Raw genomic sequence first — 18201 nt, 5'->3', positions numbered from 1 at the left:
TCCCGCAGCTGCAGTCCGACATAGTTTTTCGTTGATTAGGAAATTCTAGTGACATTTTTAGTTTTTGCAGTTCTTACAATACGATTTTAAGATAATTAGACTGATTCAACCAAAACCGGCAAATTAGTGAACCACAACCCACGTTACGCGTAATACATGCTTAATATACTTCAAAAAAATTACGAATGTATCTCATGCTTGCTACTAACTACTCAGATGCTTGTAGGAATAAATTTCTTTATTTACGAAATTTTGAAATAAGCAAAAAATAATTTGAGGGTATTCAGCTCAGCGAAAATGTAGGGCAATATACAAGATGATTCAAGGCGTATGGTGAGTTAAAAGTTTATGGAAAAAAGACGTAGCATCTCCCTAAAAATGTTGGAGAAATTAATTGTTTTTCTTATTTTTTGTTCAAAATTGCTCCTATGAAATGTTTATTACTGTTATGTGTGAACTCCTAGAAAGCTGAAACTTTGAACGTAGTTTACCAAGAACACATTTATTTCATCTGCATAGAGAGGTTACAGGGTAGTTTACAAGTCCATGGAAGTTCACCAGCTCGGTATCAAATTTTTATATTTTATTCGAATTGGCCATAATATTGTGTTTATGTCGTTACCAAAGTAAAAATTCGCAATTTCGCAATAAATGGTGTCGTTTTATTCTTTTTTTCTTTTTAATATAAAAATATTTTTAAAAAACAGTTAATAAATAATAAAATATTTATTGCAAAATAGCAATGGGCCAATTAAAAAAGTAGTGTACCTCGAGAATAAATTTAAACTTGATTTAAAAAATTGTTTTAAGTAGTATAAACTGATAGTTTTTTGTAAACCGTTTTTAACACAGTAAATTTGAAATAAATAGACTAGTTGAGTATCCGCTGCAACATTTCTATTACAGTGATTTCTACCATAAACACTTTGGAGATACTTTAAAAAACATCCAATATTTAGCATGAGAATTTTTTTTGCATTTTTGCATTTTTTTCTTTTTTTTATTTTTTATGATAATGAAAATATTGAACTTCCTTGCATATTAAGGGAAATATTGTTTGTTGATTGTATTGTTGCTCAGCCGTTATTAACGACTATATATTAAACTTGCGTGAAATAGAATCGAGATCGAAAAAAGTCTTACTAAAGTGTTTTGCATTTTCCCACTTCCAATTTTCAAACATTTCGGAAACGTCTTAGTAACTTTGCTGCAAGCGGTTTAATTAAACTTTCTTGCCCTACCTATTCAACTTTATGCTATGCTACTTTTAATAAACCATATTAACAGACACAATTTTGGAGTGTTATGCTGAACGAGCTGTTTTTATGCTGAACGAGAATTTCCAAACATGAAAAAAATCAAGCGAAAATTTTGATATTTGACAAGACTCTTTAACTTTGTATTTTCTTTTTAACTCATTTGGTTGATTTTTTCGTTCCAGCTATCTCCGTTCTTAAACAATGGGGATTTTTATACACCTTCGCACTTATTGATAAAAGAGTGATAAAACATGTTCTATAATTAAAGCCAGTTATTATCAAAATTAACCTTAAGAGAAGGAGCTCTAGTTACTTTATTTTAAGACATGCAGTTTAATTTTCTGAAAAAATAATACTGGCTGTAAATTGTGGTGCGCATTAAATGGGTCAGCGAATAAAAAACCTTACCTTTCGCCAAATCGTTGTTAATTTCATTTCTATTTTCTTGTGCGTTCGCTTGGCTGTTTTCGATGTTTATCCTTGTCGAATAGATTTTTTCATTGCGAGATTCGCTCGCGGAAACATCGTGATCGATGGCAACCGGAATTGTTCTGACGTTGGCAAAACGGTTCAAATTTTGGTTATCACTGTCCGCCGCGTAACTAGGCAATTTGGTCGGTCGCAGATTTCTTAACAGCTTCTGAAACTCGGTCTGTTGATTGGTTTCATCGGGAACACCATCGTAAGAATTCTGCACTGTCACTACGGATCTCCATTTGGGCGGTTCTACATTCGCAACCCTAAGCTGCGAGCCCCAGGGTTGGGTTTCCTCGTCCGAATTTGAAAACGGTATGTCACCCAGATGATACGGTTTCGGTTTCACCGGTTTATTTTTCAGAATGCCTTTGAGATTTTCCAGTTCTTTTTTTTCCACCTCGCTATAATCCACAAAGCTATCAACGTCGGTCGCGATGTCTACGACTTCAGGCAATGGGGGCACTCTAGGCTGCAAGTTTTCGTATGTGGCAAAATGATCTGGGGAGTCTCTGTAGTTAACACCAAACATCGATTTTTCATCAGTACTATCGCCAAAATGCAAAACTGGAAGGCCGTTCTTGTTGAAGTCCGGATTGAAATTGGTTCCTGAATTTCTCCGCCGTCTCCGAAAATTGTGAGTGGGGGGCGGCTTTTCATCCGTTTCTACGATATTTACCTTACCGGTATCTGCAGCAAAATGAATCTCGGTCTTACAAAACTCCACTTTTTTCGGTTTCCGATTGTTGCCGACGTTCTCGTCGTCTAAGTTTTCGCATTTCGGGTAGTGATCCGCAGACACCAAACTGGACCTCCTAAATTTGCCCTCTGCCGATTTCGCTGTAAATTTTACATCGTCTACGGCTATCGAGTGACGCTTGACCTCTTTGTCCGGGTCGTTATTCCAAGAAAGCTCGTTTAAGTTACTCCTGACAACGGGGACTGTTACCGTCGACTTATTGTCAGTAGATTTCCAATCAGTGAACAGGGTTTTTGTCCAGGAACTAGCAGGTGAAGTAGTGGCATCAAAATTGCCTTGATTAAATATGCTGGTCATTTTCCTAACGTTGCCATAACTTATCCCACTGCCGATTTTGTCATCGTTAGAAGTGGATTGCTTTTCTACATCGTTATCAGAACTAGAATCGTATTTCCCATTTGCTTGTTTTGCCGGATGATCTATATCACTTGATCTACATATACCGCTGTCAGTGGAAGACTCTACTCGACTTCTGGTCTTGAACGAATTCGACTCATCTTCGTTGTGAACTTGTTCAAATCCGTAAGATTTTCTTCTATTGTACCAGTCTTCATTTCGGTGGTTAGCGTTTCCATTAGCCATTTTGGATTTAGATTCGAGGCTGCCGGTACTTATCAACGGTTTCTTCTTCTGCAGTTTTGCCTCCATGCCGAACACGTAAGACTTTACCCGATTATGGCTAGACTGAGATTCTTCGTCTCTGTGGTCTTCTGTGTCGATCCCATCATCAACGTCTTCTTTCTTGGTCGACATGGACGTAGGTGAATCAGTACTTTTTAACCTGTTTTTAATTTCTTGTATTGACTCAACTGTCACAAATGAATCTTTTTTCTGTTTCGGCTTGGGATGAACCTCCTGATCTTCTACAGTATCTTCGGCTCCGTTGTCGTCCGAATTGCTTATAGAAGCGATCTGGGTAATTTGGTCGAACGAGGTTAGATTAGCAGCATTGCCTGTTAACGCTGTGCTAAGATTTTTATCTTTTTCCAGTTCCTCGCGTATTTTTTTTACGCTGACCACGCTTTGCGGAAAATCTATCTTCGCCGCAGCTGAATTATTGTTTTGAATCGAAGAGGGTAGACTACGGCGAATCTTGGAGGACCTCTTCCAGGATTGTATATCTTCCAATTTGTTCGTGTTTGATACCTTCTCGCTTACATGTAGATCTTCACTACTAATACTCTTAGTTCGCGTTAAACTAGACCGATCACTCACATCACCACTAGAGGGAGTGACGCTTTCAATTTCGACAATTTCGACACCGCTAGCATTGCCATCTCCGCTCCCCCTCTCCGATGATGCAACGTCTGTGTCTGCAGATGTCCTCCCGAACGCTTGTCTGACTGCGGTTTCATGGATTTGATGGCATAATCTGGATACCCTGTGAAGGTTCGCCGCTGCGGTGAAATGGGGATCTTTGAACTGGTGATTGAGATCGATCGGAGGAGACCTGGACAAATTCTGAGGACGTTGCCTAGTCGGAGGGCGTCTTATGGCGCTTCTGGCTACTGATGCTTTGGCTTTTTGGGAAGTTACATCTAATGGGTTCACCGTAAGCTACAAAACAACAGGTCGGTTAGGTATGCGTGCTAGACATGCATACTCCAATAATACTAATACTTGATCTCGAGACTAGACTAGCTGGCGAGATACTTAAGAAACTTAAGGTTAGACGAATAGGCAAATAAGGTACAAAAAACATTGTTTCTATTTACCAACGTTTAGAGTTCCAATTAGCTGCAAAATTTAATTAAAGAAACGTCAATACATCAAAAGTTTATTTGTGCCCAGTTATATCTGAATTGAGCAGTGTCTACGACGAGCCTAACTGACATACGCTGGACAGTCTGCATATAATGAAGGTGAAATTTTGCAAATGTGTTATTTTCTGGAGTCACATTGAATTGAATCAGAATTAAACACTTAGTATTATGTAAGTAATATTCAAAAATAATGCTAGCAACAAATAGTTAGTTAAATAAGACCTACACAAACTACTTCATTAATTTTTTTTTTCGTTTTAGATGTTTGAAATAGGTCGTAACAGTGGGTAGAGGGTGAATATTAATTAATAAAACCACTAAGTAAACCCAGTGTTTATAGAGAGCTAGAAAGTTCTTGTGATGATTTTTTTATTATATGTACAGAAATTAGTGTACATTTCTTGTGGAATATCTGGATTGTCATTTTACTTAACTAACCATCGATTTAGGTTAGACGGCCCGTACGTAACGTTTTCTACGAAGATTCGCCCACGATGAAAAGCGACATGACACATATAACACATGTCGATGCTTAATTTGACTTTCTTTTAAGCCATTGTTACAACATCTAAAAGCGAAACGCGTAGGTGGTTATCTTATTTAGCATAAATTACAAAGTCGACCGTTAAATAAATAGAGTAAATGTTGCAGGCAACTTCACGGTATGTACAAGAAGCAGGTTAATGAAGTAGAACGTTGTCATATTGAATTTCAGTAAATTAATAAATGTGACGTTAGATAGAAAGGTAACTGTATTAAAAGTACGGCAATAATGAGAGAGCCCATTTTTAATCTTTGCGGTTTATTCAGGTGAATGGTTAATTACGACCAAAAGATATTTTTTAGTGGACATGGATCAATGCAAAAACTTGAAACTTTTTGGTATACATTTGCAGTATTGGAATTTAAACGCGCCATTATATGACATTCGGATCCTATATTAAACTTCAAGTAGTTTTGGTAAAGCCCGTGCCTACATGCTTAAACTTTCTTAACTTATTTCAAGAGTCGCGATTCTCAAAATATAATTATTTTTACTAGATATGCAAGTTTTTTTGAGAAATCGTTCTAAAAATAAAATGTTTCTTGACAGTTTTTGGGATGGTTAGCAATTTCTCTTTTGATGAGTTGAAATCTAAAATTACACGAATTTTGACTTAAGTATGTTTAAAAACAAAAAAATGATTTTAAACATTCGTCAAAGGTGTTTTTTTTCTATTTTCTCTGTCTCAAACTGCACATTTTCATAAAACATTTTTTATATACCAAATTTTGAATAAAGAAAAGTGGTGTACTATAAATGCTATAATTGTTGGGATAATAGTTCTTAAGATAATTTATTTTAGTTTACTTAAATTAAAATAAACTCTTTTGAAAAGCATCTCGAAAGACAAGCGTTTGGTGACCTGTGTTTATAAGATTTTTTTTGACGACTTTAAAAGTACAATCGTTCTTGATCTACACATATTCTTAAAAAACTCTTATTGTCTATGATGGTCTACTAACCGTGGCAATTTTAATACCAACTTATTTTAATAAATTTCATAGTTTGAGATAATTTGACCAATTTTAAGAACTTGCTACTTACTTGTAATCCTTCAAAGTCTCCTATTATATCGGACGGTCCGTTTAGTTTTCCACTCCATCTGCTACTGGATACGGTATGCGTTTTGATTACCTGTAGCCTTGCGCCTGGGCCGTTACTCTGAAATACTTCCAATTGTCTGCTGGCCTGTTGATGTAGGGAACCGTTGAGTCCTGTTCGAGCTCGTGAATCTAATACCTTCAAAGAATTAAGGATAACTTAAAATAATCTCATAAAATATAATATAAACACGAAAAAAAAAAAACGGAACAATAAACAAAATAAATAAATTAAGTAAGGTCTAAATCGACGTACTGAGAGAAAATTCAAGGAATAAGTAACTGGACAGCTGTCGGTTTCCTTTCTTGCTTAAATAAATAAATAAAAAGAAAATACACTTGTTGATAGCTTATTAAGCGTTTATTTTGGTTTGTTTGTGTGTAATTTTGCAACGTGGCAGAAGATGATTTGAAAAATTCAAGTTGGCCCTGTCACAGTAACACTTCGTTTTAAAAGAACACAAACATTAATAAAGATCTCATGTGAATGTGAAAAATTATATTATATGAATTATTTTGTTTATGTAGATGTATTTTCATAATTTCGCATTTTGTAATTCTCGAGTTACTTTTTACATGGCCACAAATTAATTCTCAAAAAACATTCCTCAAGTAAATAAACTAACAATACGAGGAATGCAGGTCGCAAGTCAATAGACTGTTGACTCGATTTGGATATATTTTTTTGAATTGTTGTTACAACATTTTTATTTAAAATTAAGTTTTAGGCATGTACCGTGCGTGTAATTTATCTTGATAACATTTTAATTGACTGTAACTTTTTTTTAGAGATATCAAGGTAAACAAAAAATAAAATCTAGTAGTCAAGTTTCAAGTTATGTATAATACAAAACACTATCAATTTTCTGAAATGTAAGCCTGCATAATATTTTTTTAAATGGAACACAGTGTATATTATATGTGTTTAATAGAATATCTTATTCCGATTATAATGGTGTAACACACTTTTTATATTCTAGTCCACTTTTTGAAAAATCGGCAAAAATAGGAAAAATTTATATAATTTCAATGACAAATAAAAATATATTTATGTTTGACATATTAAAAAACGTTGACATTAAAATGGTTTTTCGCGAATTTAGCATCCGTGAAAGGAGTGATATGCTTCAAGTATACTTTCTGACTAATAAAACTGGCATCGTCAGCATATTAGACATTATTCAGATCGCCGAGCTCCTTCAAAACAGATATTTCCAATGCTGGCAAAGAAATTTGCAGAAAACGGCAACGTATTAAATGCTAATACCTTTTTAGCATTTAATACGTTACCGAAATCGTATTGTTCTAAATGAAACAAATTAGGCAAACATATTAAGATTCTATGAAGCACATTCAGTTTCTTCTATTATTAGAGTATATGAAGGGACAGGTATTTCTCAGGGATCAATCCACTCAGTTTTGAAAGAATATAAATATAATGCATTTAAATTTCGTAAAACTCAAGAACTAAGTGCAGAAGATTTTTTAAATAGACATAATGAGAATAACAATTTTTTGAAAAACATTTTATGGACTGATGAAAGTTCGTTCACTACAAGAAAGGGTTGTAATAGATAAAATACGCGATATTGGCCTTTAAATAATGTTAGACAAATACACAAAATCAAAACCCAGGAGTACCAATCAATGTATGGAGTGGTGTCATGGCATTATTTGGGTCCGATATTAATAGATCAAAAGTTAACTCATTATCATTATCATTATTTGTAACTCTTAGAGCACCAAATAGAACAATTTATAGAAGATTTACCCCTAAATATATCATGGCTGAATATGGCAGCAAGACGGTGCCTCCCCTCACAATGTTGTGCAAGTAAAAAAATTTCTTAACATGGAATATCCCAAGGGTTGGATAGGGAACGGCGAAACTATGGATTGGCCAACCAACAGCCCCGACATAACTTTAATGGACATAAAAAATCACGTGCATGGAACTCCTTGTAATAATCTCGTGGAACTTCGGCAAAGGATTTCAGAGACAATTCGGAAACGTTACTAAATGAACGACATCATACAATTAATTACATTTAATACATATTTAGAATAGAATTTTTTATTTTAGTGTGTCCTGTCATTTTTAGTGTTTTTGTTCTATTTTAATTTGTAAATAATCATTGTTGTTGCAGTCAGTGACGGCACTCTTTAAAATTATGTAAAAATTTACTATTTTTGGCGATTTGTCAAAAACGAGTGGACTAAAATATAAAGCGTGTTACCCCATTATAATCGGAATAAGATATTCTATTAAACACGTATATAATATACAGTCCAAGTCCGGCCCGCGTAAAGGTTTAATCCGGCTCGTTGAAGAGTGCCGTCGTGAGAATGTTTTGATAAAACAGTCTCAATTTCATTTTTCTCGTGCACCATCAACCAGTAATGATACCAGAAAATAAAGTGATAATACTTCACAGCAAGAACTACACTAAATTCATTTCATATTTTGTGCGTATAATTTTCTTAGATTTTGCTTTTTTACTATTAAAATAATAAGTGTATGTAATAATACATGTATATGTTTATAAAACACCTACATTTTTTAACGATTAAGCACTATTCTTTGGCCCGCTACGATCGTCTAGTTATTACAAATAGCCCGTCTTAAAAAAAAGTTTCCCCACCACTGATATACAAGTTGTTGCATTTAAAAATATTATGTAGGCTTATACGTCAGAAAATTGATAGTGTTTTATACGTCGCTTGGAAAAAAACTTGGTTACTAACCCTTCATTTTGGTTTTTTGTTTGCCTTGATATCTCTAAAAACAAAAAAAAATTACAGACAATTGAAATGTTATCATGATAAATTGAACGCACGGTACAGAGTGTCTAACGAAAATTCAGCTTTATAATCAATGTTTGTTACATTATGTGGGAACTCGTCACCACTATTAGGTGTGTTTTTCTCAGCATTTTGAAATAAGAATTTATTCTCGTTGTTATCGTACTTATGAAATGAAATATAGAATATAGTCTCAAATGTAATAGGCAGGGGGGTAAAGATGATATCTATTCCACCTTCCCATATGATCCCATAAATATTCTATTGGATTGAGCTCCTGACAGCATGAAGGCCAGTCCTAGGTCTCAATAGTTACCTCATTTAAATAATTTTGTACTATTCCTGAAGTATATGGTAAATTGCGTATTTATTTCAATAACTGAGATAAAAAAAAATGAGACGCTGAGAGATAACTTAGACCGACACCTAATAGTGTTGACGGAAACTCCGACAGATTGCGAGAAACATTAAGTATAAAACTAGCTTTTCTTAAAGCACTCTGTACATTCCTAAAATTCAAATTTAAATACAAAATATAATATATTAAAAAATTAATCATAACTAAAAAATTGATGCATTTCCGGACATTTAAAAGAAAGAAAAATTTCCAGATATAAAGTTAATTGTATTGACGCATTAGTTTTGGTTAGTTTTTCATTTTTATCCTGCAGGGAAAACTAGATAAAACATTTGATCGTTAGCTCTAAGTATTATGAGTTCAAATCGGGCATATTTTGTTCTTTGCCTGTAAATGTCATTTGTTTGTTTGGTTAGTGCGGAATATTTTTAATGGATAAATGTTTTTGATATAAATTAGTCTGAAGTATCATAAGCATCTTTCTGTAGTACGTATAGTATTAACACATTTTTGCTAACATTGACAAAACTGCACCATTTTTGTTTAATTTTCATATCTCGCAAGATAACTCAACATTTTTTGGTGATCATAGCTAAGCAATGTTTGTAAATGATGCACGTAAAGAGAATTTGGTCCAAGACTTTTTGGGTTTTAGGTTTGAATTTAGACGAATGTTGTTGAGAGTCTGAAAATAGGCTTCATTTTTAAGAAAAAAATTAAAGTAGAAAGGTGGAAGGTGAAGTCACGCTAAAAAGATCAAATATTGAAAGAACGTCAAAGCATGCATATAAATTACACGCTGACTGGACATCAGATAGCAAGGTTTCAGCTAGTGGATAAGAAAATTGTTTTTAGATAATGAACAACAAATACCAAAACTGCAGATATGTTATTTTTTTCGTAAATTATGTACAGTCGTCAAATAAAAGTGTTTTGAAATGTTTTTTACTTTTGTTAATCTTCAGGTTCGGTTTATTTTCATTTCAAATAATGCGTTTTGGTGCAATTGCATGGTCAAATTGACACTGTTTTAAACTACCCATACTGTAGCGGTATTCGATCCACTGTAGAATCTAAAGAGCTAAATAACAAACGAAATATTTTGCTGCCTGCAAACCTCAATAAAAAAGAATCTGGCTAATGCTCATGTGTTGCACTAATTGAGTAACTGGAACGAGTAAAATCCAAATGATGGCGGGTCCACCAAACGATAATGAATACATCTCCGAATCTTTTTTTATACTGCAAATTTTTAAAAATTGAAACTCAAAGTGGAAATATTGATAACACCTGGAACCTTCGATTTAAAACTTTCAAATTTACAATCGCCGGACCATATTCCTAAACCATTTTAATTTTTAATCCAAGCATGTTATGTAACTAGAAAATTGAAAAAAAAAAACGATCTTTGAAGCATATTGATTTCGCATCCAATTGTAAGAATATAAGTTCTTATTAAATTAATGGCATAGGACATTGCGTGCCTACTTAGATAGGAAGAGTTCACAACTTATCCTTGTACGTGCACTTGTAGTTTATGGTAAACACTTAGAAAACTGGCTGGTCTGCAGCAAACTGTATTAGAATAAAAAATGTGGCTCGCGCGCGTTTCTCGACGGTACCGCATTATTACTGGCGGTACCAGTCACACCTAAGGTTCTGCATTCGAGGTGCAACACCGCTGCGAAGTGGGAGTATAGTTTACGCCAAATGTCGATAGACTCGCTCACAGATAAATCAATTGATTTACTGATTTCATTCCATCAATGCAAAGCGACGTGTGAGAGAAGAATTTCGAAAACAGAAAAGAGTTATTTTTACAGTACTTTCTGTAAGGTTTCGAAGGAATCAACTCCACTTAAGTTTCTCAAATTTTGAAAACAACCGCGCTTTTTCAGATGTCAAAAATTTTGACTTGTTGCGTGTCCTTGTAATGTTTGAGATAATTTTAAAGGTCCCAACTGATGTTTATATGCTAATAAAATTATCTAGGTTCCAATAGAGACCAATTCTGATGACTTAATTCAGATAATTAGAAATTTACTGCATTTTTCTGAAGAAAGAAAAATACTGTTACCCACTGCCGTCAATTATAAATAGAAAAAAAGTGCTCTTGCTCCTGATTATAATTTTATAATTAAATATAACCAACCTCAGTAGTACTCTTCCCAGAGTACAACGAAAAATTGACCAAACTGTGAATCAATGAGCACAGTTCTAAGGTGACGTTAAAATAAATTATTGCGATAACAGTGATAATGAATTAGGAAACTTAACAGTAGATACAGCTTCATTTTATAATTTCTACAATATATTTATGGATGTGGAATGAAGACGAGTTTGTTTGATTGCACGAATGGAGCGAGCTTTTAATGAATGAGTGTTTGAGGAGGTTTATCAAAAACACTTTTCCTACGATGACGAGCTTTTGGGTATATTGAAACAGCACGAAGAAGCAGAAAAACTGACAATCGGCAAAATACCATACACGTGGCTAGAATACCAGAAACTTCCCTGATCAGTGCATAATTGTGTATTTTAGAGCAGCGAGCAGGAAAAAATATGAAATACTATACGTTGATATCTCTACACCTCTACACATTTGTACAAATAATAATTGCACAGAAAAGTTCAAGACTTAGTTTTAATAAGTGACAGTCACCAAAACAATTATACCATTTTATAATAATTTTCACTTTTCATTTAACAATAATTTTCTATTGGCTGCTTACGTTTTGCTGAGGGGTTCCAGATCGATATAAAGTAGGTTTAAAGAGATCCAAGAATTTAAAGCATTTAAAAAAAATGACATATTTTAAGGTTTAGTTATTTTATTCACATATCACATTTCAAATTTGGCATATCCTAAAATAGTACAAATATGCAACAAGTATAATAAACGCCATTTTTGTTATTTATTTAATTTGGCGCTATTAGTTTGGTATAATTTATTACATACAGTGTTGCTTCCTTGATTGCCAAATTAACAAAGAAGATGTGTATATAACGGCATGATTTTTTTTGTGTACAATTTAGAAGTTCATGTTATGAATTTGGATTACAACTTATAATTCTGCACTGCGCACCTGAAATTGACTCTGTCTTTCTTTCTCTCTTTGAGAAATGAACTTATTTAAAAAATTTATTAGGTTCACTCTTAAAGGTACTTGTAGGGTATATTGTGGTAACTTATTACATATACTTATAAGAACTTGCAATCTTCACAACAATGTCGAACGAAATGTTCTTACGGGTGTTTAATAATGTTTTGCTCTGTATGTTCTACGGATACTTGTAAAAGTCTCTTAGGAATAAAGTGATTCATTAATATGTTGAAAGATAAATAATTTTAAAATAAGCTCTTAAATTCTCTTCAGAGATAAATGAACTAGCATTTCGATGACGACAACGCTTCTTATATTCGTGTGATAATCAAAACCGCCATTGTTGATGATGTAAAGTTGTCGGCATGACAAAAGTGTTGAGTTATAGTTCTGCTCTCAGCTTTTCAAAAATTTTGAATGGGCGGTTAAAGATACTATAAAAAAAAATTCATGAGTAGGTGTTGGGCCGCCCTTAAAATTGTTTAACTTCGAATTTGGTGTGAGTAAAATTGCAAAGAAGAGACATACACGATCGAATATAGTCACACACGCCCCCGCGCCATTGTTACCGATACCAAATATATCTTGTTTATTCAGAATCCTACCATGTTAGTGGCGAAGTATGATGAATGTTTCATGAAGTATTAAAAAACAATAAAACTTCGTGGAAATTGTGTAAAATGATTTCGCGAATTGTTGGCTGGTAATTTTACTAATTATCTATCAAAGTACCTTACCAAAAAACCCAAACTTTCTCACATCTCCTTCTCGGGCTATCAGTCTTCTGACGATGATTTCGACATTTGCGACGACATTAAAAATGTGGCATAAATCAAGTAAATGCCGCGACCGATACGCTTTAATTTGATTCTCCGAATATGGGCACCCTTCAGGATTGCGGCGGTAAAATACCGATGGCACATAGAACGAACTACTGTCTCGGTTAACAAGAATCGTGCTACTCTATAATTTGCAGATTTCCCTTGAAGATTTATGATAAATGTCGAAATATTGTGCTTTTATCGATTTTTTGACTAAATGTAACTGGTCAATCGAAAGTTAAAGTAAAATTCTTAAATTAATTATATTGTTAAATTTGTTCTTTTCACTAAAGTAACAATGCAACCCTTTTATTTACATACACGAATGTGTATCTCAATGATTCGATATACTACGAGTTTATTAAAATATGTAAAATTATATATAAATAGGACTGAGAAAAAATATATACAGAGCATTTGGCAGAAAACAAGACAAAAAAGGAGACCTAAAGACAACGTTGCTTAAAACCAAATAATTCTATCACAAATTAATATATTATGATATTAATTAATTATATTAATATATTATTGGGTAGTTCCAAAAAAAGTGGTAATATATGAATTTTTGGTGTGAGTGGACACTTACAGCATTTGGAATTCGGCACGACACAAATCGCAAAATATTTTACACTTTGTAGGTTGTGCTAAATTTAGAACTTTATATGGTCATTCGCAGAGACTCTCGATACTTTTATTTCCTGCAATCCCGCAACAACTGTTTAAACAATATAAATGTCGCGAGAAGAAGTTAACCGGTATCGCCATATTGCCACGTTTCTGAAACAATGTTAACAATTTATTAACTATTGTTGAAATAATGGAATGAAACAATAGCGTTTAAAATTTGAAAAGTTATTTACCCGCAGGTACACATGCGGTTCATGACTTTGACAAGAAATCAGTGCGTGTAACCGAAACTTATCTAAGTAAATTCACAAAAATTTAAAAAATGTGTGAATAGAAAAGAACGTAATAATAACAATAATCAAAATAGTTTTCAATTTTGAACGAAGTTTATTGCTTAAGAATTTCATAAAAATAATAATAGATGCTTTATTTACAATAAGCAATTATTTCGCCATTGGCAAGAAGAAAATGTGAGCAACTTTTGCATGTTCCTTTTAATTTTTATGCAAGCTTTAACTACCAATGTTCTTGAATAATTTATAAATTATAATTTTTACACCTTAATGCTTATATGTTTGTGTAGTTCATTTCTTTGATAATCAAGATTATTACAAAATAATTGCAAAAAAAAAACGATCAGGTATTGTTCGCTGTCAATTTCGCTGATCAAACTTTACCACTTTTTGAGTATTTGAGTATTTAAAAACATTCAGAGTTTAGGTTAATGAACTGAATAAAAGCATTTATTTTGATGTGCAATAGTGCAATGTAATATGCAGTTTAAAAGAAGGTTATCTTTGATCTAACGCATTTTTGAAATGGTTATAAAATTGCGAAAGTGGAGCAAGAAGTTTGCTACTAACTAAAAAAAAGTAAGTTGGTTTAATTTATAAGTAATGTTGCTTTCTGGTTTCTGATATGATGAAAAAAAGTCTAGTCAGGCAACGTTGCAGCAATTTACGCCGCCACGAAGGTTAACACCAACGTACCCATTAAGCGTTTTGCATCAACCTTTACAGTCTTACATATTTTCTGTAATTAACACAAGGCTACGAAATTAGCGTGTTCGGAAAATTGCGATGACTTTGTTTACACCTCGGAAATATTTGATTTTAGTGCGAGTCTCATTTTTTACCAGAAAAAGTGAAGATAAAATTGCATTTTTAAATTAAATATTAACTTCTCGTCGCATGCCAAAATGACAGTTTAATTGTTTTGCTCTCGCTGCAACGACTAGTATAAATGAATTCATATCTGATTTTAAAATTTTTTAAATTTAAATTAAATTAAAACATTAAGGACTTGACGGCCCCCCTTTGAACATAAGAACATTGCGATTGGCTCTTCAAAAATCGAGTTGGACTGTTTTAACGCAGGTCATTCAAAATTCCGAAGACAAAGTAAATAATATATCTCAAAATTATTGAAATATGTTATTAAATATAATACATAGTACAAGTACGATTTTTGGTGGATCACTCTGTAGCGGTAAATACTAAATAAAAAAAGGATAATTAATTTAATGAGCGTCCAACAGTTGCCTATTTTTAACAAATGCAAAGGTTCAAAAAATTATTAGGAATTTTATCAGTATTTATTATCTATTGTTTAATTAATGTATAGCTTTTTTATTTTCCACTTTGCCGTGTCGGAAAATTTTAGTAAATAATCGTATTTTGTTATCTAGAATCCGAGTCTCAAAAAACTCATTGTTAAGACTTGAGATTTACGTCAATATCATAACGATCGCGTTCGGTCCACAGAGAACTTTATATTCGAATCCCAACTGAATAAAAGAATTTTTGAAATTTGGGTGAATAAAAGGTGTTTCTTAATTGGTTATTATGTGTGTGAATTGCTATGGCTGCTTTTTCCAAAAATTAAAAATATTCTCGGAATCCTCGTTTATTTGAGTAAATTTGATCAAATGGATTTACTTTCGTAGGACGGACCGCTTTTGCCAAAAAAAAAAATCAAAAGTTTCTTTTTCTTTAAGTTTTTTAAGGCTTTTGATATTTTCTAGAAAATTTCTTGACGTTCACGTAGGGTATAATTAACGTTATTTTTTCTTAAAATTGGATCTTAAAAATTAAAAGGTCTACGATATATAGTTATATTAAATATCTGAAACCACCCAAGCATCCAGCATCCCTTAATTATTACCATTTATTTAATAAACACCCTGGCTCCGCCTCACCTTTTTCGATATTAAGGATTTTCTTTCTTATGATACCTTTTAATACGAATTCGTTGTTTGTCTATATATTTGTTATTTATCTAACATTATTAATTATTATTATTAATTAATTCATTACACCGACGTTATTTTATATTATTTAAATTTGACTTACAGTATCCAACACTTGTAACTCAAGTCTTATAGCAATAAAGATATCTTTATCTTTATTTCCATATAAAAAGCATCATAGTTTAGTCCTAACCAATTGATCGCGTCGTATTTGCTAATTGCGCTTCACTTTTGGATAATTACACTAAGACAAATCGTATTCATCACCTGAAGATAAATTGTTTATTTTGCGGAACGAAATTAAATTTAAAATACGAGTTTCTGTTCTGCCGAGAGAGATATATAATTAATCCGAAATTAATGTATCGGGCTGACAATATTGTCCTTTCGTCGCTCTCCGATAACGTCTAAATTGTGCGTAAAAAATACACACCCAAGTAATAAATCTCATAGTTAATTGAAGTTTTCAGCGAAACTTAAACCTTTTATTTGATTTATGAGGCCGGCAAGCAAACGGAGATTTACCAACACTTTCCATCTTAAGTTAAAAGCTTGAGCGCATTGTACAGCTTAAAAACTCAATATTTAAATTCTTTACATACAGGGCGCATAAAACTTAACCGGGACAAGACTGTAGGATGATGATTTTTTCATATCGATTTAAGGTAGATCGTTTTACTCGAAGACCCCTGTGCTGCTTTTTGTTATATAATAAGGTTAACTTTGTTTTCCAACAACCAAATATTTTAGATAGCAAATTAGTTAATTTTGAAGTTTTAGATTTTGATATTGAGGACAGTATAAATCCTCAAAACTAACCAAAATGTGACACTTATTGTTACAACTTATAGATCGTTTTTATATCAAAAGAATGCGATTAAAATGTGTAGGTATCGTAATAAATAATAAAATATATAAATAAATATGAATTTATTTATGAAGAATAAAAATATTGTTTTCTTTTCTTATCTGGCGGTTTGCGGTCATTGGATTTTAGGTTTTGTGACTTATATGGACGCAGGTAAGGATCCGATTTTGTATAAACAGAAATGCAAGGGATTTGGGGTTTACATACAAAAAAATCACTGGTATAATTAAAAGTGTGGCATCAATGGCTATTAAGAACACCCGCCTACGGAAACCATCACGTTTCGAACATTTTGGAACGAAACGAGGAAAAAAGACAAAGATGGCGACACCAGTTTCAGTGTTTGCGATGGTTATCTTGAGATTTATAGCAGGCGGCGGTTATAAATAAGTATGAAAGTCACATTATGGCCAAATAAAGAGGATAAGGCGCGCGATTCTTTCTTTTATGGTACCTATTGCGTAACACTAACTGTTTTATTATTCAAATTAAACGCTCTTCTTAATGCTTTTGGGCCACCTATTGTAAAAGAAATGGCTGCCGATGGAAAAATTGGTTTGAGTACTCGATGCTTGTCATAAAAAGCAAATTTGTATGCGTTTTCTATAATTACAAAGATGTGGAATCGAACATTTTTCCATCTAAAATAATGTTAATAATTTGGGGCATATAATAATACTCCAAATCTCTAAAAAGGGTTCTCGAAATTTTGACCTCTCGTTCTAATAGATCAATATACACTCCACAATTCCCCAACCAGGGAACTACAAATGCCGATACAGTAATATGTGCTAAATATTCAGCAGTGCAAAAACTTTAAAATTAAAAAGGAGAACTGTAGCCAGAATACCAGCTAGTTCTAGCTCTCCCGTACATATCAGGTGTTCTTAAGATATTTTGGTTGGATTTAATAAAAAAGCAAGCATTTATTCAATTTAAAACCATTTGTGGCAATATAATAAAAAATCTGTATCTAATCCGAGTGGTTTCATCAGAAACGCGATTGATTATTAAGACAAAAAGTGAAATAACACCCATTCTAAGAACAATACACACGGCCGTTTGGATTCTAGGAAACGATACGTGGGAGAAACTAAATGAACAAAAGCAGGTGAGCAACAGAAATAGACCGGCTGATGATACAATTTATATCTCTGTAGGGGTTGCAAATGATAAATAATTCTACTCTGAAATAAATAAATTTGTTGAGTTTTGGTTGGTTGCGAAATAAACGAGATTATAAGAAATTGGGCAGTTGAATCGATTGATAAAGAGCAAATTGCTCTAAGTAAAAAGACAATGTAATCCAAATATTAGAAGCACAGAAAAAAATCCCTACCTGTCCATACGAATTTTTAGGTAATCGTTTTGCCATTAATAATTGTGATTTTATATATAGGTTAAATTTAGGTTATTGTTGGTGGCCGTCCTAAGAACCTTCCACTGCGACAAATTGCAGCACATTTTCCATTT

At 33.0% G+C, this 18201-nt stretch overlaps 1 protein-coding gene across 3 annotated transcripts in view; it reads right to left on the bottom strand.

The window, feature by feature from the left end:
* LOC132702829 (uncharacterized) overlaps window positions 1–18201 on the bottom strand; it is an 85522-nt gene that overhangs the window by 11361 nt on the left and 55960 nt on the right. For all 3 annotated transcript variants that reach the window (XM_060671637.1, XM_060671638.1, XM_060671639.1), the window contains exons 3-4: window positions 5845–6039; window positions 1668–4050 (exon numbers count right to left, since the gene is read on the bottom strand). In XM_060671637.1, the coding sequence (XP_060527620.1) occupies window positions 1668–4050; window positions 5845–6039 (2578 nt within the window). The remainder of the gene's footprint in view (window positions 1–1667; window positions 4051–5844; window positions 6040–18201) is intronic.

Source organism: Cylas formicarius, unplaced genomic scaffold (genome assembly GCF_029955315.1).
Source record: "Cylas formicarius isolate icCylForm1 unplaced genomic scaffold, icCylForm1.1 PGA_scaffold_6__28_contigs__length_40554024, whole genome shotgun sequence".
Taxonomy (NCBI): domain Eukaryota; kingdom Metazoa; phylum Arthropoda; class Insecta; order Coleoptera; family Brentidae; genus Cylas; species Cylas formicarius.
Note: the sequence above shows the minus strand (reverse complement) of the source record. Positions and strands in the feature narration are given on the sequence as shown.